The following is a 26,528-nucleotide window of genomic DNA, read 5'->3' on the forward strand; positions in this document are numbered from 1 at the left end:
AAACACAATTATTAGGAAATAAATGGATTAAGAATATTTCAATATATTTTTGTACATAAGATGTAGAAACACAGGTTAACACATTTTTAAAAATCTGTTTATACATATATAGGTCTCAGAAGATTGACATGGGGTGGGTTCAGTGCACCCTTTTTGTTTAAGCTTCCCTAATTTAGATGCAGCAACCCCAAATTTGTAAACATTGGTTGAAATGTTCTCATCTAATCTGTAACTTGACGCACAGAAGTTAAGTGCACGAGCTGCCTCAGAAATGGCAGCTCCGAGCAGAACAGCACAGAAGGGAACGTGGTGCAGTGGAGGGAGAAGCAAGAGCAAGAGTAGTCAAGCCTTTGCACCAAAGGCAGACCCTTGGGGCTTCTACGGGGGGAGAATGGTACCTCCAGGAAGAGCCTCAGAGCAGACAAGATGCAACAGAAGACTGGTAGCAAAAAAAGGCTTACAAGGTAATAACCCACTAGGCGACAAAAAGGCGAAAATGACCATGGATCCAAATTTCTACTAGACAATCAACATTACTTCCTTCTATCTCATCCTCCCTCAATAAATCTGAGAGATACTTTGAAACTCTAACCTAGGGACCTTCTTTTTTTAACCCCCTTTTCCCCTACCACTTCTTTAAAGGTTTCTGGCCTCCATGTGACAGTATTTGTATCTCGGATAGCTGTTAATTGAGAAAACAGAGGATGACAAAAGCTGACAGGAAGAGTAATACTTTTAAATAAATTTGGACTTTTAAATAAATTTGGATAATATTAATCACCTCAGTATCTATGAACATTTGATATATAGCAGTAATTTAATGGGAGAGATTACTTTCAATTCTCAGACAATGCTTCATTTGAATTTGCAGCCACCAGAGAAATTGTAGTAACTCCCTAATAACTTCATGATTCCTCAAGGGTCCACATCATACATCAGAAATCTCTCCTCTGAGCAACACACACACCATACACAGAAAGAACATCCAATGTCTCTTCCACTTTCCCACTGATTACATTTGTGTTCTTGTTTGTTTTTTTTTAATCAAGCAACCCAGTACTAGTTTCCTCTACATTTTAACGAGATTCAAGGGATGGGCCTGCCTAACGAGGCTGACCAAGCAACGAAAAGGATGGTCAGGACCGATCCCTGATGTGGGTCCAGCACACTCAAGATATGCCACATACTCTCCTAGCACAAGTTCTGAAAAAAAACTTCTTTTAGGGTTTTACACGGGGAAACCTGAGTAAAATAATGAAGGTAATCGAAAACATACTAAGGGCAAGTGCGGAAGAAAGTTTCACATGACTATTTTACAGCATTAAAATGTAATTCAGGGAAAACTCATGTGATTTAATTCTCAGCTTCCTGGTGTTCACAACTGAACAGCTTCCTGGCTGCATATCAAAATTATAATGACCTGGGAACTCAGCAAAGATAAATAAAAGAGAGAATCAAAGAAACCAAAAGTTGTTTCTTTGAAAAGATCAACAAAATTTACAAATGTTGGGACTTCCCTGGTGGCCCAGTGGTTAAGAATCCGCCTGCCAATGCAGGAGACACAGGTTCGAGCCCCGGCCCGAGAAGATCCCACATGCCGCAGAGCAACTAAGCCCGTGCGCCACAACTACTGAGCCTGCACTGTAGAGCCCATGCTCCACAACAAGAAGCCACCGCACTGCAACGAAGAGTAGCCCCCCCTCCGCTCACTGCAACTAGAGAAAGCCCACGTGCAGCAATGAAGACCCAATGCAGCCAAAAGTAAGTAAGCAAGTAAATAATAAATAAATAAATAATACATGTTTAGCTAGACTGACAGAAAAGAGAGAGAAAATAAAAATAAGTAAAATCAGAAATGAAAATGGGGACTTACACTGACCTTACGGAAATAAAAGGATTAGAGGAGAATACTAGCAACAACTATATACAAACAAAATAGATAAACTAAATGAAACAAACTTAGAAACACACTAATTACCCAAACTGATTAAAGAAATAGAAAATTTCAACAGACCTGTAACAAGTAGAGATTGAAACACTAATGAAAAACACCAAAGCAAGGCAAACTCCAGGATGAGATGGTTTCACTGATGAATTCTACCAAACATTTAAAGAAGAATTAACACCAGTTCCTGTCAAACTCTTCTCCCCAAAACAGAACAGGAGGTAACACTTCCTAACTTATTTTATGTGGCCAGCATTACCCTAATGCCAGAGCCAAATAAAGACATCACAAGAAAAGAAAATTACAGACAAATATTCCTTATGAATGAAAATGAAAACTCTTAACAGAATACTAGCAAACAAGACCCTACAGTATATTAAAGATTATACACTATGACCAAGTGGGATTTATACCAGGAATGCAAGGGGGACTCAGCATAAGGAAATCTATCAGTGTAATATACCAAAGTTAATAGAACGAAGGAAAAAAACCCACACAATCAGCTCAACTGACAGAGAAAGCATCTGACAAAATCCAACACCCTTTCATGATTAAAAAAAACACCCAGAAAACTAGAATAGAACTTTCTCAACAGGATAAAGGGCATTGATGAAAGCCATAATATTCAATGGTGAAACACTGAAAGCTTTCCCCCTAAGAATGGGAACAAGACAAGGATGCCTGCTTTCACCACTACTATTCAATATTCTACTGGAGTCCCAGCCAGAGCTATTAGGCAAAAAAAACAAATAAAAGGTATCCACATTTAAAGGGAAGCAGTCAAACTATTTCTATTCACAGATGATATGATTCTATATATATAGAAAACACCTAAGAATCCACAGTAAGCTACCAGAGGTAATGATAAATTCAGTAAAACTGCAGGGTACAAAATCAACATACAGAAGTTAGTTGTGTTTCTATACACCTATAAAGAAAAATCTGAAAAGGAAATTAAGATAACAATTTCATTTACAATACCATCTAAAATAATAAAATGCGTAGGTATAAATTTAACCAAGGAGGTGGAAGTCTTGTACACTGAAATCTACAAAACATTATTGAAAGACATTAAAGACCTAAATTAATAGAAAGACATCCTTTGCTGAAGGGTAGGAATATTGCTAAGATGTCAATACTATCCAACATGATCTACAATATAATCCCAATCAAAATTCCAACAGTCTCTTGCAGAAATGGAAATGTCAATCCTTAAATTCATATGGAATTGAAAAGGGCCCCTAACGGCCTATAAAATATTGGGGGAAAGAAAAAAAACAACAACATAATTTTGGAAGTTTTAGCCACAGCAATCAGAGAAGAAAAAGAAATAAAAGGAATCCAAATAGGAAAAGAAGAAGTAAAACTGTCACTGTTGGCAGATGACATGATAGTATACATAGAGAATCCTAAAGATGCTACCAGAAAACTACTAGAGCTAACCAATGAATTTGGTAAAGTAGCAGGATACAAAATTAATGCACAGAAATCTCTTGCAATCCTATACACTAACAATGAAAAATCTGAAAGAGAAATTAAGGAAACACTCCCATTTACCACTGCAACAAAAAGAATAAAATACCTAGGAATAAACCTACCTAAGGAGACAAAAGACCAGTATGCAGAAAACTGTAAGACACAGATAAAAGAAATTAAAGATGATACAAACAGATGGAGAGATATACCATGTTCTTGGATTGGAAGAATCAACATTGTGAAAATGACTATACTACCCAAAGCAATATACAGATTCAGTGCAATCCCTATCAAACTACCAATGGCATTTTTCACAGAACTAGAACAAAAAATTTCACAATTGGTATGGAAACACAGAAGACCCCAAATAGCCAAAGCAATCTTGAGAAAGAAAAGTAGGGCTGGAAGAATCAGGCTCCCTGACTTCAGACTATACTACAAAGCTACAGTAATCAAGACAGTATGGTACTGGCACAAAAACAGAACTACAGATCAATGGAACAGGATAGAAAGCCCAGAGATAAACCCACGCACACATGGTCACCTTATCTTTGATAAAGGAGGCAAGAATACACAATGGAGAAAAGACAGCCTCTTCAATAAGTGGTGCTGGAAAAACTGGACAGCTACATATAAAAGAATGAAATTAGAACACTCCCTAACACCATACACAAAAATAAACTCAAAATGGATTAAAGACCTAAATATAAGGCCAGACACTATAAAACTCTTAGAGGAAAACATAGACAGAACACTCTATGACATAAATCACAGCAAGGTCCTTTTTGACCCACCTCCTAGAGAAAGGGAAATAAAAACAAAAATAAACAAATGGGACCTAATGAAACTTAAAAGCTTTTGCACAGCAAAGGAAACCTTTGCAGAAATGGAAATGTCAATCCTTAAATGAAACAAGACGAAAAGACAACCCTCAGAATGGGAGAAAATATTTGCCCACGAAGCAACTGACAAAAGATTAATCTCCAAAATATACAAGCAGCTCATGCACATCAATATCAAAAAAACAAACAACCCAATCCCAACATGGGCGGAAGATGTATCTTCTCCAAAGAAGATATACAGATTGCCAACAAACACATGAAAGGATGCTCAACATCACTAATCATTAGAGAAATGCAAATCAAAACTACAATGAGATATCATCTCACACGGGTCAGAATGGCCATCATCAAAAAATCTACAAACAATAAACGCTGGAGAGGGTGTGGAGAAAAGGGAACCCTCTTGCAGTGTTGGTGGGAATGTAAATTGATATAGCCACTATGGAGAACAGTATGAAGGTTCCTTAAAAAACTAAAAATAGAACTACCATATGACCCAGCAATCCCACTACTGGGCATATACCCTGAGAAAACCATAATTCAAAAAGAGTCATGTACCACAATGTTCATTGCAGTACTATTTACAACAGCCAGGACACGGAAGCAACCTAAGTGTCCATCGACAGATGAATGGATAAAGAAGATGTGGCATATATATACAATGGAATATTACTCTGCCATAAAAAGAAACGAAATTGAGTTATTTGTAGTGAAGTGGATGGACCTAGAGTCTGTCATACAGAGTGAAGGAAGTCAGAAAGAGAAAAACAAATACCGTACACTAACACATATATATGGAATCTTAAAAAAAAAAAAAAAGATTCTGAAGAACCTAGTGGCAGGACGGGAATAAAGACGCAGATGTAGAGAATGGACTTGAGGACACGGGAGGGAGAAGGGTAAGCTGGGACAAAGGGAGAGAGTGGCATGGACATATATACACTACCAAATGTAAAACAGATAGCTAGTGGGAAGCAGCCGCATAGCACAGGGAGATCAGCTCGGTGCTTTGTGACCACCTAGAGGGGTGTGATAGGGAGGGTGGGAGGGAGACGCAAAAGGGAGGAGAAATGGGGATATCCGTATATGTATAGCTGATTTACTTTGTTATACAGCAGGAACTAACACACCATTGTAAAGCAATTATACTCCAATAAAGATGTTAAAAAAAAAAAAAAAAAAGAACAAAGTTGGAGAGCTCACACTTCCCAATTTCATCACAAAACTACGGTAATCAAAACAGTGTAATACTAACATAAGGACAGACATATAGATTAATGGACTAGAATTGAGAGTTCAGAAATAAATCCATGCATCTATGGCCAAATCATTTTCTACAAGGCTGCCAAGTCCATTCAATGTGGGAAAAATTAGTCAAATAAATGGCACTGGGACAACTGGATTTCCACATGCAAAAGAATAAAGTTAGACCCCTATATCACACCATATACAAAATTAATTCAAAACGGATCAACACCTAAACAAAAAGAACTACAACCATAAAACTCTTAGAAAAAAACATAGGAGAAAATCTTCTTGACTTGAATTTGGCAATGGATTCTTAGATACTACATAGAAAGCATTGCAAACACAAAAATAAATTGGACCTCATCAAAATTTAAAACTTTTGTGCATCAAAAGATATTATCAAGAAAGTAAAAAGAATGGGAGAAAATATCTACAAAACATATCTAATAACGGTTTAATATCCAGAATACATAAAAAACTACAACTCAACAACAAAAAGACAAACAATCCAATTTAAAAATGGGCAAAAGAGTTGAATACTAATCTCCAAAGATACACAAAAGTACAATAAGCACATGAAAAGATGCTCAACATCATTAGTGGCCACAATGGCAAGGGAGGGAGAGAAAGAGGAAGAGACTGAAGAGAGAACAAATGTTAGCAAGGTTGTGGGTAAACTGGACCCCTCATGCATGACTGGTGGGAACTGAAAAAGGTGCAGCCACTGTGGAAACAGTTAGGTGGTTCCTCAAAAAGCTAAACAATTATTCATGACCCAGCAATTCTCTGAGGTATATACCCTAAAACTGAAAACAGGGACTCAAACAGATACCTGTGAGCCAAAGTTCACCGCAGCATTATTCACAACTGCCAAAAGTTGGAATCAACCTAAGTGTCTATCAACAGATGAACTGATAAAATGTGGTATATGTTTACATAATGGAATATTACTTAGCCATAAAAAGGAGTTAAGATTTTGACACATGCCACACATAGATGAACTTTGAAAACATTAAGCTAGTGAAATAAGCCAGTCACAAAAGGACCAATACTGCATGATTCCACTCACATGAAATATTTTTAATAGGCAAATCTATAGAGACATAAAGTAGATTAGAGGTTATCAGAGGCTGGGGTGGGGCATGGGGAGTTACTACTTAAAGGTTACTGAGTTTCTGTTTGACATGATGAAAATCTAGTTGCAAAACAGTGTGAATATAATTAATGCTACTGAACTGTACACTTAAAAATAGCTAAAATGCGGAATTCCTTGGTGGTCCAGTGGTTAGGACTAGGAGCTTTCACTGCCGGGGCCCAGGTTCAATCCCTGGTCAGGGAACTAACATCCCACAAGCCATGCAGCGCGGCCCAAAGACAAGGCTAAAATGGCAAATTTTATGTTATATATATCTTACCATAATATAATAAAAAAATTCTAAATACACTTGGAAGATTTAAGAGAAAAAAGAGGTTAAAATATTTCATTACTTATTTTATACTGATTACATACTGAAATAATATTTTCAACATGAGGTTAAATAACTAATTTTTTTTTAACTAAATTAAGAAAACAAAGAACTGGGAAAGTTTTTGAAACAACCGATGCAGTTGCACAGAGCCCTGTGCTCAGACAGGCCAGTGCTGGGGTCTGATCCCTGTTGTCAGCATTTTGAAAGTGCTAATAATTTCATCTTTGAATTTGTTTTACAAAGTGAAGTCTGCTAGGACCATGGAGCATGTGTCAGGGGCCTGAAGCGTCAGCTCACGCGTGGTCCTACCTCCACTGTCCTGGGACAGATTCTTTCCCTGCTCTCGGTCTCCACACCCCTCCAAACTCCCCTCACCCTGCAACCACTCCTAGACTCTTGTCCACCACCTGGGGCAATAACCAAGTTGTCAAGAGGTCCACATTCCCCAGTCGCCCTGGTGAGAGCCAGGCACAGACTTGGGGAGAGGAGGAGGAAGGTGGTAACCGGCCCAGCCCTGGACTGGCTGCACCAAGGTGTCTGGCAGATAACTTGGGGCCCTGAGCCCACCCTGGATCCAGGTAACAGAAGCATCCTGGCACAGAAGTTGCAATCTCTTGGGAGTCACCCATCTGCTGTGGGTGGGGACAGCGCGCCTGTGGGGCCTGTCCATGGCCCCGCATTTTCATTTTGCACAGTGCCCTCCAAATTATGTAGCTAGCCTTTAATTTAACTGATCAAATGTTAACTTTTTTTTTTAATATCTTGATCTAATTTATTTTATTATATTTTTTAAATTTTTATTTATTTTATTTATTTATTTTTGGCTGCATTGGGTCTTCATTGCTGCACGTGGGCTTTCTCTAGTTGCAGTGAGCAGGGGTTACTCTGCGTTGCGGTGCGCAGGCTTCTCGTTGCGGTGGCTTCTCTTGTTGCGGAGCATGGGCTCTAGGCACGCGGGCTTCAGTAGTTGTGGCACGAGGGCTCAGTAGTTGTGGCTCACGGGCTCTAGAGCGCAGGCTCAGGAGTTGTGGCGCACGGGCTTAGTTGCTCCGTGGCATGTGGGATCTTCTTGGACCAGGGCTCGAACCCATGTCCCCTGCCTTGGCGGGCGGATTCTTAACCACTGGGCCACCAGGGAAGCCCCCAAATGTTAACTTTTTAAAAAACTCCTCAAGATACTCTAAGGAGTAGCTGGGTTTAGATCTATTTTTAGAAAAGGAGATAAGGTTCTTGGAAGAGCCTATTTCCCCTTAGATTCACTTTTCTCAGCCAGGCTTTTGACAAGAACTGTACAGCCTACGATTTGAGGGCCTAACTCTTAGGATAAGTGGAGTCGTATACACCTTGGAAATCAGAGAAGGCAGAGTGATTTCTCACTATGAAATCTGAAATGCTAGCTAAGGAAACGGAAAGGACCACATGGGCAGGTGTTCCCAGGGCTGACTCTCTGTAAGCGCCCAGACTGCAGATAAATTCCCTCTTGCTTAACTTGGTCAGTATTGGTTTTCGTTGCTTGAGACCAAGAGACTCTAAATAATACAATGGATTAAGAATAAATGCATTTGACATGGAAAGAAGTTCTTCATATGAGATTCAGTGAAAAGTAAGAACAAAGCTACTAGTACAGTATTTTATATAGTTAGATCATGTCCTGTTTCTAAAAATCTGGAAAGATATAACAGTGTTTACCATGGAGATTCTGGGGTAACGGTTTACAAGTGAGTCATTTTTTTCCTCTAAGTTTCTGTGTATATTTTCTAATTTTTCTATAATGAACTTCTACATTGCTTGAATTTTCAAAAATTTTGCAAAATATAGGACCAACTACAAATTAATAAAACAAAAATTTTCCCCCAAAAGAATTAGTAAAATTTAACCCAATAGTTAATTAACTAACAATTCTGGTATGCCATTCAAATCTCTTACATTTCTCTTGTGAAGTATGTACGTTTCTGTGTCACTATAGTCTTGGAAAGAAAAAGTAAACAGTCCTGAACAAATTCAGATGAGTAAACAATTCTTAGGCTGACTGAGGAAGCAAGTAAGTGAGGAATGTCCAGTTTTACGCCATGTCAAAAACAAAGGACTCCAGGATGAAAAATTTTAGTTGTTACTGGCATTTTACCTAAAAATAAAACTAATTCTGTAACAAAATTCCATTTAAAAAGTAAATTCACATTAAAGGAGACTAAAGAGAGATGACAACCAAAGGCAATACCTGACCCTAGATTGGGTCCACCACTGACAGGGGGAAAAATGCTATAAATGATCAGACAAAAATGTCCTATCAATGATAAATTTACCTAAGTTCATAACCATCCGGTGGCAATATAAGAGACTAATCTTATTCTTAGAAAACACACACTTTAAGTATTTAGGTAATAAGGGTCATGAGATAAGCAACCTACTTAAGTGGCTCAGGGAAAAATACTACACACACACAGCACAAGCAAGAGTGTGCAAATATTAAAGCAAATGGGAGAAAATGTTAACAACTGGTAAGTCTGGGTAAAGGGTAATGAGTGTTCCCTGTACTATTTTTATTCTTGTAACTATTCTGTAAGTTTGAATTATTATTTCCAAATAGAACAGTTTTTTAAAAAACTGAATTCACTTAGCCTAGTTTGATGGGGGTTAATCAACTGGGTTGTGATTCTAAATTCCATGTTCCTGAAATACTCTTTCTAATTCCACTGGAGAATCCTACCCTATCTTTAAAAACACGGGGACTTCCCTGGCGGTCCAGTGGTTAAGACTCCGTGCTTCTATGGCAGGGGGCACGGGTTCTATCCCTGGCTGGGGAATTAATATCCCTCATGCCGTGCGGCACGGCCAAAAATAAATAAATAAATACACAAATAAAAACAAACAAAAAACAGTTCAAATCTCATCTCCTCCATAAAGGCTGTTCTAGCCTCCTCAGCTAGAAGTGACCTTTCTGTTTCTCACTGATTGTTTCAAGTTTGTCTCAGCTCCTGCTAGACCGTCAACCCCCTTCAAGGGTAAGTATCCTGACTAATTCTCTACATTCCTTAGAATGAGGACACTGAGGCCCAAAGAGTAAGAGACTTGCCCAAGGTCACACCATTAGCTACTAGCCAGGACTAAAATGAAAGCCATGCCTTTATCCCCCTAATATTCCAAAAAGAGTTTCAGTCTGTTACTGAAGGCACTGCTGTACCTTCAGGGTACATTTTTTGAGCATCTACCACGTGCCAGGCACCATTCCAAAAATTTTCTCATACATTATCATTTGAAATTTCCTCAGTCTATACATATTGTGCTCTTAGCTTGTTATTTTTATATTCTCTGCAAATATTACTTAAACTCACATACTTATCTATTATTAATGGACTATGTGTCCACTATCTACCTTCTCAAACCTGTCTCCAAAAAATTATCCTGCTTTCTTCCTCATGCATAAAATATGACTTACAGACAGAACTGCAAGAACACTGGCAGTGCTCTCCCTTTAAGACTGTTCTTGAACAACAGTGTCTAAGAGTTTCCAATTCAGTATCTCCCCCAACCTTTTATTTCCAAATAAACTTTCAGGCACAGTCTGTTATTAAAAGCACTTCTCTACTTGGGTTTTACTTTCATTCATTCATTTGAAAGATATTTGTTAAAAAATATATATATATGTTAAGCATGTACAGGTAATAGAGTGGATAACAAAACAATGTGGTCCATGCCTTTTTACATTCAAGTGAGGGATACAGATAAACAAATAACATCAGGTATTGCAGGAGCTCTGAAGAAAAACAGAGCAGGTAAGATAAAGTGAAAAGGGCAGCATTTTAGGGGGAAGATCTCTCTGGGGTGGTAATGTGTGAAGATAACTATTTGAGGTCTTTCTTTCAGAAATTTTACTTTAGAGCAAAAATCAATTCTGACCATTAATGAGAATCCTGGTAAGTATTGGTCTTTCAGCATCACAACACCTGAACACCTTTTTATAAATAAAAGTCAATCTGGTTCAAAGTCTGAGTTTTGAAAATTAAGAAACTGAACTCTTCCCAGGCCAATAACACCTTGAATTGAATTCTTCACAAGTCTGAAAAATTCAAAGCAGACACGGTCCCTATTTCAATAGCTATGAATTAAACATGCATAGAATTATAAGTGGCTATAAAGCTACAAAGCAAGCTTTATTTAACAATTTTTATTTCTTTATGCCGGCCATACATTCTCAAGTTATAAGAAAAGATAAAATTATACGAGAACATAATTTATCAATAAAGTGTGTGACTGTGACCTTAATTTTTAAACTTTTGTAAGACTGCATGTATTAAATTCACAAATCAGAAAAAAACAAAAGAAAACAAACAACCCTATCATGCAAGTATGCATCCCCATTTGACGATCACTCTAACAATATTGGAAAATTGAGTTAGTTTTCTTCTGCTAAAATAATTTATATAATTCAAGACATTCCCCTCAAAGATAAAAAACAAAAATATGCTGCAACTAATGACTATAAACAGTCCCTCCTAAAAGTAACGTTAAAAACTGGAAGAGCCTAAAGTAGTCCACTTTAAGTCAAAGACATGAATAAAAACGAATGCTATTCTCATGCCTCATACTTCAAGAGTCGGCAATTTCCATCTTGAGGCATCTTACCCATTCTCCAAAACCTCCCAGTTCAAATCTCACCACCCCCAGTATCTCCAATATTACTGTCTTCTCTGAATCTGTTACTTATGTCTTCTTACCTTCAGCAACTCCTTGCAGCTGTCAAGCCCAATATCCACAAGAATGCTTTTCACCTTTTTCCGTACCTTCCTGATGTTGTCAAGATTCTCCACGGGAATTTGAAACATTTTTGAAATTTTCCTTAAAAGGGAAGAAAACAAAACTGTAATAAGTGCATATACACATACACACACACACACACATAAAATTTTTTAAAACAGGGCTGGTAAAGCAGAGTAATTTTTATTCTGGGACAATTAGATTTCCACATACAAAAGAATGAAGTTGGACTCTTCCCTTATACCATACACAAAAATTAACTCAAAATGGATCATACACCTCCATGCACAAGGTGAAATTTTAAAACTCTCATTAGAAAACATAGGCATAAATCTCCATGACCTTGGATATGGCAATGGATTCTTAGATATGACACCAAAAAGCACTAGCAACAAAAGAAAAAATAGATAAGCTGGATTTCATCAAATTTAAAGACCTATCTGCTTTGAAGGAAACCATCAAAAAAGCGAAAAGAGAATCCACAAAATGGGAGAAAATATTTGTAAATCTTATTTCAGATAAGAAACTTATATCCAGAATACATAAAGAACTCTTATAACAATAATTAAAAGGCAAATAAATAACCCAACTTTAAAATGGGCAAAGGGGACTTCCCTGGTGGCGCAGTGGTTAACAATCTGCCTGCCAATGCAGGGGACACGGGTTCGATCCCCGGTCTGGGAAGATCCCACAAGCCGCAGAGCAACTAAGCCCGTGGGCCACAACTACTGAGCCTGCGCCCCCGAGAGCCACAACCACTGAAGCCCACTCTCCACAACTACTGAAGCCCACTCTCCACAACTACTGAAGCCCGTGCGCCTAGAGCCCGTGCTCCGCAACAAGAGAAGCCACCACAATGAGAAGCCCGCGCACCACAACAAAGAGTAGTCCCTGATCGCCACAACAAGAGAAAGCCCACGCACAGCAATGAAGACCCAATGCAGCCATAAATAAATAAATAAATAAACAGAAAGGGCAAAGGATATGGATACTTCTATAAAGACAATATACAAATGGCCATTAAGCACATAAGAACTGGGACTTCCCTGGTGGTCCAGTGGTTAAGAATCCACCTTCCAATGCAGGGGACGCGGGTCCCCTGCATTGGAAGCATAAGATCCCACGTGCTGCGGGGCAGCTAGGCCCACGCACCGCCACTACTGAGCCTCCGCGCTCTGGAGCCCGCACCACAACTAGAGAGCCCACGTGCCACAACTACTGAGCCCATGAGCCTCAACTAGAGAGAAGCCCTCGTGCCTCAACGAAAGATCCCACATGCCTCAACGAAGATCCTGTGTGAGGGAACATCATGCTAAGTGAAAGGAGCCAGACACCAAGGACCACATATTATATGATTCAGTGTACATGAAGTACCCAGAGCAGACAAATCTATAGAGACAGAGAGGAGAATACTGGCTGCTTAAGGCTGAGGCGGACTGGAAGGTGATGGCTCAGGGCAACAGGGCTTCCTTCTGGAATGATGACAGTATTCTAAAATCCACTGTGGTGATGCATGCACCGCTCTGCGAACCTACTAAAAGCCACTTAGTAAGCACACTTTAAATAGGTGAACTGGGGACTTCCCTGGTGGTCCAGCGGTTAAGACTCCACGCTCCCAATGCCGGGAGCCCGGGTTCGATCCCTGGTCAGGGAACTAGATCCTGCATGCCGCAACTAAAGATCCCGCGTGCCTCAATGAAGATCCCACGTGCCGCAACTAAGACCCGGCAGAGCCAAATAAATAAATAAATAAATTTTTTTTTTTAAAGGTGAAGTGTATGGTATGTAAATTACATCTCCATAAAGCTGTTTTTAAAATACCTGAAAAAGCATAAAATTAAAATAAATCCTGTGGTACTTGACCATGATAAGAGATATAGCTGTGACCTCATTATTTTTAACGCATACATAGATTAAAAAATAAATACATTTGTTAATGTGTCTGTGTACATTGTATAGCTCTGTCCACTGCGAGCGCCTGGAAGCAGTTACACACTCCAGTAGCAGTGAGCACTCCTTGGGCCCAAATCTTACTTTTCTTTTTTTTTTTAATTTTATTTATTTATTTACTTATTTTTGGCTGCGTGGGGTCTTTGTTGCTGCGCGCAGGCTTTCTCTAGTTGCAGAGAGAGGGGGGCTAGTCTTCATTGCGGTACGCAGGCTTCTCATTGCGGCGGCTTCTCTTGTTGCAGGGCATGGGCTCAGCTGTTGTGGCTCACGGGCTCTAGACGCGCAGGCTCAGTAGTTGTGGCTCATGGGCTTAGTTGCTCCACAGCATGTGGGATCTTCCCAGACCAGGGCTCGAACCCGTGTCCCCTGCATTGGCAGGCAGATTCTTAACCACTGTGCCACCTGGGAAGTCCCTCAAAATCTTACTTTCTAAATACCACTTTCCATTAAAAGGAAACAGGGCTCCTTGGAAAAAACGGCTGATTCTAGGGCTGGAACACATAAAAGACAAGATGAGCCTAGAATGTCTTATGCCAGAAAATAACGAAGTTGCTCAAAGAATGGTGAGACATGTCAAAAGGACTCAAAAGAAGTCAGCTTGAAAAAGTTCCCACAAGCCAAATATGGGACAATGTGGGTACCAAATAAGTAATGACAATAACAGATTAACCTGTGGCACTGAATTTTCCAAAGATAGTGTAACAGTATTTCCCATCCCACATGCTTTCCTTAAAATATGTCCTTGACACTCCTCCCAAAAAGTAGGGGCATCTATGCTCCCACCCTTTGAACCTGGGCAGAACTTTGTGGCAACCTCAACCAATAAAGTACGGCAGAAGTAATGCCATGTGAATTCCAAAGGTAGACCATAAAAATGCCACATGCTTTTGCCTGCCCTCTGGGTACCATTACTCTTGGAATCTAGACTCCTTATTGTAAGAAGTTCAACTAGCCCACATGGAGAGTTTCCACATCAACCAGCAGACACAAGAGTGAAGATGCTCTAGAGCCTGCAGCTGTCCAGTCACCCCAAGCCTTTGAGTCTTCCCAGATGAGGCCCCAGGCATTGTGGAATATAAACAAGCCATCTTCCCTGCTCCCACCTGAACTCCTGACCCAAAGAATTACTGAGTTTTTTTAATAAAATGTTTCATTCTACAAAGTTTTGGGGTGGTTTGGTATTCAGAAATAGTAACCAAAATATAACCCACTAGAATATAAACTTAAGTCCATGGTAACACAAACAATTTAATAAATTGAAAGTATAGTGAGGAATGGGATATTTTACATGGTTTCCAAGCATCTCCCCACAAAATACTTGTTAATAACCAAAGGGGAAAGTGTAATTCACAGAAGTCTGGCAGACATTCAGTTAAGAGACACTGTACAAAATACCTAACCTGCAATCTTCAAAAGTGTCCAGATGATACGAGGCAGCACTATTCATAATAGCCAAAATGTGGAAACAATCCAAGTGTCCACCAAATGGTGAATGGATGAACAAAATATGGCATACCCATACCACAAAATACTATCTGGCAATAAAGGTAACTAGGTACTGATGCACGCTACAACATGAATCTCAAAAACATGATGCTAAGTGAAAGAAGCCAGACGCAAAAGTCCTCATACTGTCTGATTCCATTTACATGAAATGTTCAAAAGAGACAAATCTACAGAGATAGAAGGTAGATTAGCAGTCAGCTGCGGGTGGGAACGGGTAGTAACTGCACATGGATAGGTTTTTGGGGAGAGTGCTGGAAATGTTCTAATATTAGATTGTGTTGTTGGTTGCACAACTCGATAAATTTACTAAAAATCAACTAATTATACACTTAGAAAAAGATCATGGAAGGAAAAACTAAGAACTGTTCCAGATTGAGAGAGACTAAAGATAACTAAATACAATGTGCAATGCTAACTAGATTCTTTACTATAAATGATGTTATTGGAACAACTGGCAAAACTTCAGTGGAGTCTGAGGATTAGATGGTAATAAATTGATCTCCTGATTTTGATGGTTGTGTTCTGGATATACGAGAATGTTCTTATTGTAGGAAACAGAAAATATTGGGGGTAATGTGGCATCATTTTTGTCAACTTAGTTTCAAATGATTCAGGGGAAGAAGTTCTTTGTACTGTACTTGCAACTTTCTATAAATCTGAAACTATTTCAAAAAAGGTTTTAATGTGCAAGCTATAAAACAAAATCAGTTAAACTCGAGTTAAAGAAATGCCAGGTAAAAAAATGAATGCCAATTTTTTATTATCAAAACAGTAACTTAAAGATTGATAACATCCACTGGTAGTGAGGATAAGTAGGAAAACTGTAATTTCTACATGTTTAGAGGACAACTGGCAGTATCTCCCAAGGTTTTAAATAACAATTTCTGTAAGTCCGCAATTCCACTTCTATACCCTCTTATAACCCCTCCTCCCTCAAGGATAAGCTTGGTGCCCCTCCGAGGAATTCCCAGAGTGGCCAGTTTATACTTATTTCACTGCACTCACCTCACTACGTTGTAATTATCTACTTCTATACCTATTTCCCCTATTGGACTGAACTTCTTCAGGGCAGGAATCATGTTTTCTTTGCACATCTGGGCCTATCACTGAGGTTCAAAATGGAAAGGCTATGGAGGGTTGGTGAGTTGGAGTCCAAGACATTCCAAGTGAATAGATCAGCATCAGAAAATGACTGAGGTAAGGTAGTAAAAGTCTGAATATACTGGGCAAAAGGTAAGTAAAACCAAAAAGGCGGACTGGAATAAAACGAGAGATGAGCGGGGCAGGGAGGGTTGACAGTGGGAGGACCTCTCCGTGGGTAAGAAAGAAACATGAAGTATTTGAGAAGCTGATTTGGAATGGACACGTTTTTCAGACAAGTTATCTATGTGCAAAGTATATCTCAGGCTCAGTAGAAAGTGAGCTTGAAGGATCATTTAGCATTTTAAAACTGGGAGATATAAAAATCATAGGAAGTAAAGTTAAAAATAATAAAATTATTAACAATAAAATTCACTGAATTGGGTTCTAGCCTTCAAAAGCATAATTTAACAGAGGAGCTGTCAAGAACCTAATATTCCTAAATATTAAGCACAAGGTCACTTTCAAGCCCAGACTGGCTTCCTTGGCCAGAGCAAGCCTCAACAAAAATCCTTCTTTATGCTTTCCACTCACTCTATCAGACTTGCCGTTATTTCCTCCTTAAAGTCCCACTATCCTCTCTAGCCCTTGGGGCTCTTCTTTCCCCAAAGCTGGTAAATAGGATTGTCCAAGGTTAAGACCACCATCCACATATATCCAAAACAAAAAAGCTAAATGTATGGCTTGCAAAGAAATGTGGCCTCACAGAGCACGTGCTGATCTTATCACAGTTTTGAGAAGCAAGGGGCACCGGGACTGGTGCAGTCTCAGAAGCAGCTTAGGGATCGGCCAGTGTTCACAGGACGGGTCCCAAGGCTGCTACCGACGGGCCGACCCTCAGGAGGAAGGCACTGAAAAGAGGCTTCCAGGGATTGGGCAAGGTCTAAAGGGCTCTGCAGTTACTTGTTCAAGGCTTGGGAGGAGGGCCAAGGAAGTCTGTCTTCTTGAATTTGGAGAATAGGAGCTTTTTATTATCAACTGTTAAGTGCCCCCATTCCCTCATCATTGCTATTATGGTTGCCCGCCCCCTCCCAAAACAAGTACACAGATCCACTCTTAATTAAAAAAAAAAAAGTTTCCCCTTTTCAGCAGTTTGCTGTTTTAGGGAAACCAAGTAAAGATAATAAAAAATAAAACATAGGTAAATCACAGAAGTTTCATAACCTTAAAACAATTCTTTCAAAATCCTTGGTCTACTGTTGCCAATCACTTTGGGGAACAGAAGCTGACTTTTACCATTACTCCTCCATTCTAAGAGATGCAAGATTCCATAGAGAGGACCTAGTGGATTAATTAACTAGGAAAGAAGTTGTTCAATGCTTCCATATCTATAGATCCTTTATTGATGCTGTTCTCTATGTATTCTTAGTACTCAGTTAAATCTGTATCTTCACCATTAGGAAACAGCAGGCTAATGCAGCTGCACTAATCAACCTCTGTTCACAGTAAATTACCTTTAATTTCACAGTGTGTGGTAGACACGGAACTACCAAAAATTGCGCTGATGTGCACAAGAAAATATTACTTCCCAAAGAGGCACTTAAAGGGTTTCTTCTGTTGCTTTTTAGTATCATGATTATTTAAGAATATTCCATTACTGAAAAAATACACTACAAAAAAGAAAATCATTCAGGTAATAAATAATACTTTTTAAAGCCACAGAACTTTCTTTTGAGTTCCTGTGAAATCTAAGTTCTAAAAAGATTTCACTTCAGAAGCAACCCCACACAGTCATCTCACAAGCAAAAGATTCTGGAGCTGCACTGCCTGAGTTCAAATCAGCTCCACAGTTGACTAGCTGGGTGATCTCTGACAAGTCACTTACTCCTGGGGCCTCAGTTCCTTCTGTGAGACAGGGACTGCACAACCTACTCTGAGAAGTACTTTCGAGGAAGAACAGTTTAATACAAGAAAAGCACTTAGAACATAAGACTGTGAGTTTGCCATTATCTAACTCCAAAAAATCTAAATGAAATGTCCCAACTACTGTAATACAGGTTCGTTGTTCTTTGTTTTTAAGTAACTTTAAAAACACATAATATTCAGGGATTTCCCTGGGGGCGCGGTGGATAAGAATCCGCCTGCCAATGCAGGGGACACGGGTTTGAGCCCTGGTCCGGTAAGATCCCACATGCCGCGGAGCAACTAAGCCTGTGCGCCACAACTACTGAAGCCCGGGAGCCACAACTACTGAAGCCCGGGAGCCACAACTACTGAAGCCCGCACACCTAGAGCCCGTGTTCCGCAACAAGAGAAGCCACTGCGGGGAGAAGCCCACGCACCGCAAGGAAGAGAAGCCCTGGCTCGCCGCAACTAGAGAAAAGCCCGCGCGCAGCAACGAAGACCCAACGCAGCCATAAATAAATAAATAAATAAATAAATAAATAAATAAATAAATAAATAAATAAATAACTTTTTAAAAACACATAGTATTTGTACAATGCATGAAAGCAAGAGTCAAAGGTCTGGGTTCAAACACAGGAAGACCCCGTCTCAGACTTGTGGCCTTCAGCAAGTCATCACCTTTCAGTCAGTCTCCCCACTTGTAACATACTGCCCTAACAGGTGTGTGACATCCAGAGTGGCGGCCACGGCAGAAAGCTGGGGCGTGACCCCTCAAAGGGACTTCAACCACAAATTCACCAAAAGCATACCGCAAACCTGGGTTCAAGTTAAAAAGGTGTCCCAGATCTCTGCAGCTAAAAATCTTGTAACAATTCCACCTTCACCTCCCGTCACCGACCTTCAATTCCTAACCCTAAATCCAGCTCTCACGACCTCACCACTGCTCAGACGGACGAGTGAGCATCTCCGCCCCCTCTCCGGTCCATCCTCCAGACCGGCACCAGTTCCCTTCCTGCACACAGGTCTGTCACTTCCACGCCTAAAGACCACTGGCTCAGCACAGCTGCATCTCCAACCGGAATATCAAAGTTCGTTCAGCTCTAAATAAGTCACGCACGCATTACTTGCCTTCCAAAGATGAACACGCACTTCCCACAAGCCGCACTTTTCACGCGGTCCTCTCCCCAAGACGCTCCCCACAACCTTGACTCCCCGCCCCACCTATCTGGCGAGACCCGGGTACCCGCCGGTGGCTGCCGGCACTTGCCATCTGCATTGTAAATCACCACACAGAAGAGTCCTTCAGGTCTCAAGAGGCTGCCATTACCCATTCCATTCAATTAGAACGAGTTTTAAGAGCATTCAGGCAAGCCTCCCATTCAAATTCAAAGAAAATACTTTAAATATTTAATTACTTATTATTTTGCAACTGTGTACAGGGTGAACTGGTGGCTACAGGTTTGGACGTTCCAAAGCCAAGTGAGAGGAGAAATTCTGCACACAGACTGTACGTCAACGCAGTAAGCGACGGCATATGAAAAGTTAAAACGTTCATGTCAACAACTGCATGTGGTCAATATTCACACCAAACGCTCAGCGGTGAAGGAACTGGGCTTTGCTAACGGCTGCTCTCTCCTCCTGAGAGACACCCGCCACAGGGCAGGCCGGGTGAGCGCGCGTCCGCTCCGCCCGCGTCCGCACTCGCTCCGGGCGGTTCCCCGGGTCCCCGTCCCGCCGCCCTCCGCACGCCCGGCCCTCCCCTGCCGCCGCCCAGTCCCCGCGTACCCCTCTCACCCCGGTCCCGTCCCCCCGCCCCGCCCCCCGAACCCCCATCCCCGCCCCCTCCCCACCCCCGGCCCCCACGTGACGCGGAGGAACGACGGGCGTCCTTCTGGCGGCGAGCCCCGCGCCGGGAGAACGTCGGAGGATTCGTGAGGCGGCCCCGGGCCGCGGGGTGTGGGCGGGATGGGGCGGGGCCGCCGCCGGGACTTCGCGGGCCGGGCCGGGCCAGGGGCGTCGGCGCGGGCTGGGGTTACCTACCGCTGGGCGACCGCAGCGCCGCCGCGTCCCCCGCCGCTCTCGCCGCGCCCGCTGGGGCCCCGCGCCCGCCCGCCTCAGCCCCGCGCGGCGGGACCCCGGCTCGGCGCGCGCCCACCCCGTGCGACCCCGTCCCCTCCTCCCAGCTCGGCCAGAAAGAGAAAATGGCGCTCGATTGGCCTCCGGAAGTGACGCGCGCCCTCATTTGCATGCCGGTGCAGCCAGCCAATGGGGGAAGAGTGTGCATGGGACCCCTGGACACTGCCCCACAGGCCCCTAGGGGCCCCTGCCTTAAGCTGGACTGGAGACTCAGCAGTGGGAATGGGGGTCTGTATTGAAGCTCCCTCCCCTGACCCCCCTCCTGCCACAGTGGACTGGCCTGCCAGGCTCTCACCAGCATCTGTGCAAACTCTCGTGAGAGTTTGAGAGGGTGATGATGTCATTTGAGGGGGTGGGGCGAGTGTGTCGTACCACGTGACCAATCACGTGGGTTCACCAGAGCTTTGATTTCATTTGCATGGGGTGGGGTGGAGCTAGTGGCAGCAGCAGGAATGGGTGGCCCCGCCCACATCTCAGAGCCAATGGGAAACCAGCTGTGAGGAGAAGCCTGCCCTGCCATTGGAGGATAGAACTTGGACTATCAGAACTTTGACAAGTATGCCCTTGATTGACACATCTTGGTGAACTGACTGGATAGGGTCTCCTGACTTAGTAATTATTTTCTAAGAAAATTAATGTCACACCTTTTTTTGAGAATTCTGATTTTTAAGTTAGAGCTACTACATGTTGTGTAGGAAAAAAGTTAATTGCATACATTTGTTAAATCGCTTAAACGGCCTAGAAGTTCACTTCTACCCAACTCTTTAAAAAATTGTGAAGCAATAATTATTTTTCAAAATGAATGAAATCATGGAGTAGGAGCTTTCAAAATGCTTTTGGGTCTTCCTCCATTGAGTCAAGGGCCCAAGGGGGAAGAAAAGGGCCACATCGCCCTCAGAGAACTTGGAGTTTAACGAGAGGCCTGGTGTGTGTGCAAACAGCTACTTTAATTTATCGCTCCTCAATAACTATTCCAGACCTTTCTCACTTCATTGAAGCTGCCGGGATAATCCTCAACTTCCTTTTCAGCAGAAGACCATGTCTCCTCCTTCTTCCAGAACACCAAGACCATCAGACCTGGTCTCCCTGGAACCCCCTCCTGGCCCCACGTACAAGCCTTTTTCCTCCGCAACCATCCTGATCAGAGGATGTGTCTGCTCACGCCCATGGCCAGTGCCTTCATCCTTGGGCCTTGTTTGCCCTACCCAGCACCTCACTGTCCAGCCATCCCTCTCCCATAATTTCAGCTTCTCTCTTTCTACTGGTAACTTCTGTTCAGTTTAGCCCAGTGACTAAAAACATAACAGGCACTAAATAAATGGCTGAGTTAATTTAAAAATTGTGTTGAGGGCTTCCCTGGTGACGCAGTGGTTAAGAATCTGCCTGCCAATGCAGGGGACCCGGATTTGAGCCCTGGTCCGGGAAGATCCCACATGCCGCGAGGCAGCTGAGCCCGTGCACCACAACTACTGAGCCTGCGCTCTAGAGCCCGCGAGCCACAACTACTGAGCCCACGTGCCGCAACTACTGAAGCCCACGCACCTAGAGCCCGTGCTCCACAACAAAAGAAGCCACCGCGATGAGAAGCCCGCACACTGCAAAGAAGAGTAGCCCCCGCTCGCCACAACTAGAGAAAGCCCGCGTGCAGCAACGAAGACCCAACGCAGCCAAAAATAAATAAATACATACATAAAATTTATTTTTTTTTAAATTGTGTTGAATGCTGGGCTGATGTTACTTAGCCACAAATTGCTTTTTTCCTACAGGAATACAAGGCATAATTGAAGGAGAATTTGCTCTTTATAGTTATTTATGAATCATGATTTAATTTGATAATAAATCACAGCAGTAAATGGGTATGATGTCCCTAGATATCTTTCTTCAAGTAATTATGGGTGTGATGAAAAGTTAAAGCCTTCCAGTCACCCTTGATCTAGACCACGGCGCTCCAGGATGGAGCAGTTGTGTTACATTTCTCCCGATACCTCAGCTGCTTCCACTCCTCACCCTGCGCTCTCGTCCCCACCCTCTGCGCTCTGCAGATACCCCTTGGCTACCAGTGACCTCCCGACTGTTACACCCAAGAACAGATTTTAGTCCTCATCTTTTATGTGTAACCTCCTCTCTGTCCTGAAGCCCTTCCTTCCCAAACATGACCTTTAATCTTCTCCACCCTCTCTGATCAGTCCTTACACCTTTACCAGCTTCCCTTTCTCAGCCCATCCTTGAATGTTTGTCCCAGAATTCTTCCCACTTTTGTTCATATTCATCACCACGTCCTATGTGCCAGGCATTGTTCTAGGTATTGGAAACCCCATCACTTTCATTTATCACTCTCCATACTCTCCCATGTTAGTCTCAACTGCAGATTCAAACTTCATTATTTCGATTCCAGTAATGAAGTGTATCCACCTCTTCCCTAAGTTTCAGCTTTGTTTTCTGGCTGCCAACTTGGCAGCTCCACTTGGGTGCTCCAGGTGTTCAAGGCTGAGCCCATCATCCCTCCTCAACAGCCCCTCTAACCGTAAGCAGCACGCTTACCACCCTTCATCTTTCCCATCTCCAGTTTTCTAATTTTACATCCTAATGCTCCTCAAATCTGTTCCCCCACCTGCAGCCCTCTTACCACATGTGCGTCTCCTGACAGGAACACCTGCACAGTCAGGCACCGACCTGACCTCCAGCTTTGGCGCCTCAGGGGTGCTCTGCAGTCAGCTAGGTAGAGACGCAGCAAAAAGCAAATCTGACCCTGCCGTTTCCCTTCTTACCTTCAGCCATTCCACCTCCCCCCGCCACCAAGGAGCAAGCCCAGCTGGCCAGCGTGGAACACAAGCTCCCCAGAGCTGACCAGTCCAGCCCATCTCTCGCTGCCGCAAACACTGTACAGGGTTTGTTCATGGAATTCCTTCCTTCCCTACTACCTGACCTGATCTCTATCCCATTGCCATTCGAGGCTGAGTGCTGGTGGCTTCTCTTCCAGGAAGATCTCCCTGACCACCACCACCGCACACATACACATGGCAAAATGTGGTGGGTTCTTCTTGACACGCCCAGAGCAGTCTGTGTGTATCTATCACTGATCATCAACTGCTAACATGTCTGTCTCTCCCAGGGAGTGCTGTACCAACAGGGGCCATGTCTTCTGATCATCACTGTATCCCTGATGCCTAGGTTACTTTAATAAAATTTATATTAATAAATATTTTAATAAATATCATAAGGTTTTAATACATGTTGAATGAATTAAGTTTTCTCCCAACATCTTATGCAAAATTTTGAACATACTGAAAAGTTGAAATAAATGCACAGTGAACACCATCACCTAGATCCTTTTTTTTTTATAATTTTTTTAAAGAGTATCCAGTATTCTTTTTTTTTTAATTAATTTATTTATTTAATTTATTTAGTTTTTGGCTGCATTGGGTCTTCATTGCTGTGCGTGGGCCTTCTCTAGCTGCGGTGAGCAGGGGTTACTCTTCGTTGCAGTGCGTGGGCTTCTCATTGCGGTGGCTTCTCTTGTTGCGGAGCACGGGCTCTAGGTGCGCGGGCTTCAGTAGTTGTGGCACACAGGCTCATTAGTTGTGGCTCAATGGGCTCCAGAGTTTGGGCTCAGCAGCTGTGGTGCACGGGCTTAGTTGCTCCGTGGCATGTGGGATCTTCCTGGACCAGGGCTCAAACCCATGTCCCCTGCATTGGCAGGCGGATTCTTAACCACTGCGCCACCAGGGAAGCCCATCATCACCTGGATCTTATCATTAACAATTTTACTCTATTTGCTTTATCACCCAGCTATCTAACTATTCATCTCTTTCAATTCTTCTATTTTTTTATTGAAGTATAGTTGATTTACAATGCTGTGCCAATCTCTGCCGTACAGCAAAGTGACTCAGTTCTACACGTACAGACGTTCTTTTTTTATATACTTTTCCATGATGGTTTATCACAGGGTATTGAATATAGTTTCCTGTGCTCTACAGGAGGACCTTGTTGTTTATCCATCCTATATACAACAGTTTGCATCTGCTAATCCCAAACTCCCAGTCCTTCCCTCCCTCACCTCCCTCCCCCTTGGCAACCCCAAGTCTGTTCTCTACATCTGTGAGTCTGTTTCTGTTTCGTAGATAGGTTCATTTGTGGTATATTTCAGATTCCACATATAAGTGATATCATATGGTATTTGTCTTTCTCTTTCTGACTTACTTCACTTAGTATGATAATCTCTAGGTCCATCCATGTTGCTGCAAATGGCATTATTTCACCCTTTTTAATAGCTGAGTAATATTCCACTGTATATATATACTACATCTTCTTTATCCATTCATCTGCTGATGGACATTTAGGTTGTTTCCATGTTTTGGCTAATGTGAATCAACTACTCATCTCTTGTTCAATCTTTTTTTTGTTTTTTGGATGCATTCAAAGGAAATTGCAGACATCGGTCTACTATGTCGCTAATGTTGCTAAACACTTCAGCATGCGTGGATATGTAACAAATGACATTTAAAACTACAATCAACGGCTTTGATGTTGAAAGGACTGTCCCTCTCCATGACAGAGGAACGAGCAATATCACCCAGAGGGACTCAGTCATCAAATCATTCAAAATCAGAAGTTAGACCTGAGGACGTATGCTGGGCACGTCATAGCACAAACAAGGTCTGCTTCTTCTCAACCTACTTGGTGTCAGTACGAGTACAGGTGCTTTGATTTTAGGTTCAGTTGGGTCTAAAGATGTGCTGGACTTTTCCTACTCTCTCATCTGGTTCCTTCTATAATCAGCATCAGCTTTTGCAAAAATAATTGTCCACCATAAAAAGAGCAATCTGGGTGACCACAGAACAGAGAAAAATCTTAAACTGGCCCCAGAGCCCGACACGTTGGCCCACAGGGGGAGCCCTTGGGCGTGTGCTGCCCTGAGGGCCCCACCCAGCGTCCAGACAAAGAAAGAAAGAAAGAGAAAGGAGTGTCCCTTCCTCTGGGCAGAGCTCGGCTAGCAGAGTGGGCTGGATTTCCAGGCCGGCTAGCAGAGTGGGCTGGATTTCCAGGCCGGCTAGCAGAGTGGGCTGGATTTCCAGGCCGGCTAGCAGAGTGGGCTGGATTTCCAGGCCGCGTAGGCACCCTCTGCAACTGCATCTGGCAACACACAGAGACAACTGCCCACGTGCTCACCTACAATAAAAGTAATCGCTACGGTTAATCCAAAACCACTGAAATTTCTATGGAGAGGGGAGATGATATTCTTTGTGAACCCCTGACATGTGATCTTGCCTTTCTCACCTTGGTTCTACATTTATTTGTGTGTCTACTAGACGCCAAGGAGACAGTGATGAGCAGAAAACAAAAGCAGCTCCATCCCTGCTTTCACAGAGCTTAGAGAACAGTGAGGGAGATCGTCATTAGAGAAATAAGTACACAGTGAAAGTTTAATTACCAACTGAGTAAACGCTCCTGAAGAAGGTAGGCTCTCCAGGTGTCTACAGCCCAGAGACCTGAGCCAGCTGAGCAATCTTGATGCAGGGGCAACCTGAGGTCAGAAGGACAAGGAGGCCTGAGTGGATCAAGGCAGAGAGAGGTGGTGAGGGGAGATGACTCCAGGCAGTGGGAACAGCCCTGCCAAGCCCGGTGCCCGGAGCGGGCGTGGCACAGGCTGACCAAGGAAACCAGAATGACTGAATTACAGGTCAGGTCACAGGAAGAAAAAACATTATCAGGGGAAGCTAGGAGCCAGATCAGTAAACCATTTTGGTCTTTTTAAGACCAATGGGGCTTCCCTGGTGGCGCAGTGATTGAGAATCTGCCTGCCAATGCAGGGGACAAGGGTTCGAGCCCTGGTCTGGGAAGATCCCACATGCCATGGAGCAACTAGGCCCGTGAGCCACAACTACTGAGCCTGCGCGTCTGGAGCCCGTGCTCCGCAACAAGAGAGGCCGCGATAGTGAGAGGCCTGCGCACCGCGATGAAGAGTGGCCCCCGCTTGCCACAACTGGAGAAAGCCCTCGCACAGAAACGAAGACCCAACACAGCCAAAAATAATAATTAAAAAAATAATAATAATAATAATAAGACCAATGAGAAGCCAATGAAGTGTTTTCAGTGCGTGGGATGACAGGATCAGATTTGCTTTTGGAGAGCACAGCTGGCTCTAGTGTGGAGGAGAGCAGGTGTGGGAATCAGAGGAGAGTGCCGGGGATGTGCAGGGGGAAGACGATGGCCATT

At 42.6% G+C, this 26,528-nt stretch overlaps 1 protein-coding gene across 3 annotated transcripts in view; it reads right to left on the reverse strand.

Moving 5' to 3' along the window:
* ADNP2 (ADNP homeobox 2) overlaps nucleotides 1-20,272 on the reverse strand; it is a 41,932-nt gene extending 21,660 nt beyond the window's left edge. For all 3 annotated transcript variants that reach the window (XR_009697405.1, XM_061170117.1, XM_061170116.1), the window contains exons 1-2: nucleotides 20,217-20,272; nucleotides 11,696-11,816 (exon numbers count right to left, since the gene is read on the reverse strand). Coding sequence is in view for 2 of the 3 variants with exons in the window: in XM_061170117.1 (XP_061026100.1) it covers nucleotides 11,696-11,803 (108 nt within the window). In the remaining variant the exon portion in view is untranslated. The remainder of the gene's footprint in view (nucleotides 1-11,695; nucleotides 11,817-20,216) is intronic.
* Nucleotides 20,273-26,528: the final 6,256 nt, after the last annotated feature.

This window comes from Eubalaena glacialis, chromosome 15, assembly GCF_028564815.1.
Source record: "Eubalaena glacialis isolate mEubGla1 chromosome 15, mEubGla1.1.hap2.+ XY, whole genome shotgun sequence".
NCBI lineage: Eukaryota > Metazoa > Chordata > Mammalia > Artiodactyla > Balaenidae > Eubalaena > Eubalaena glacialis.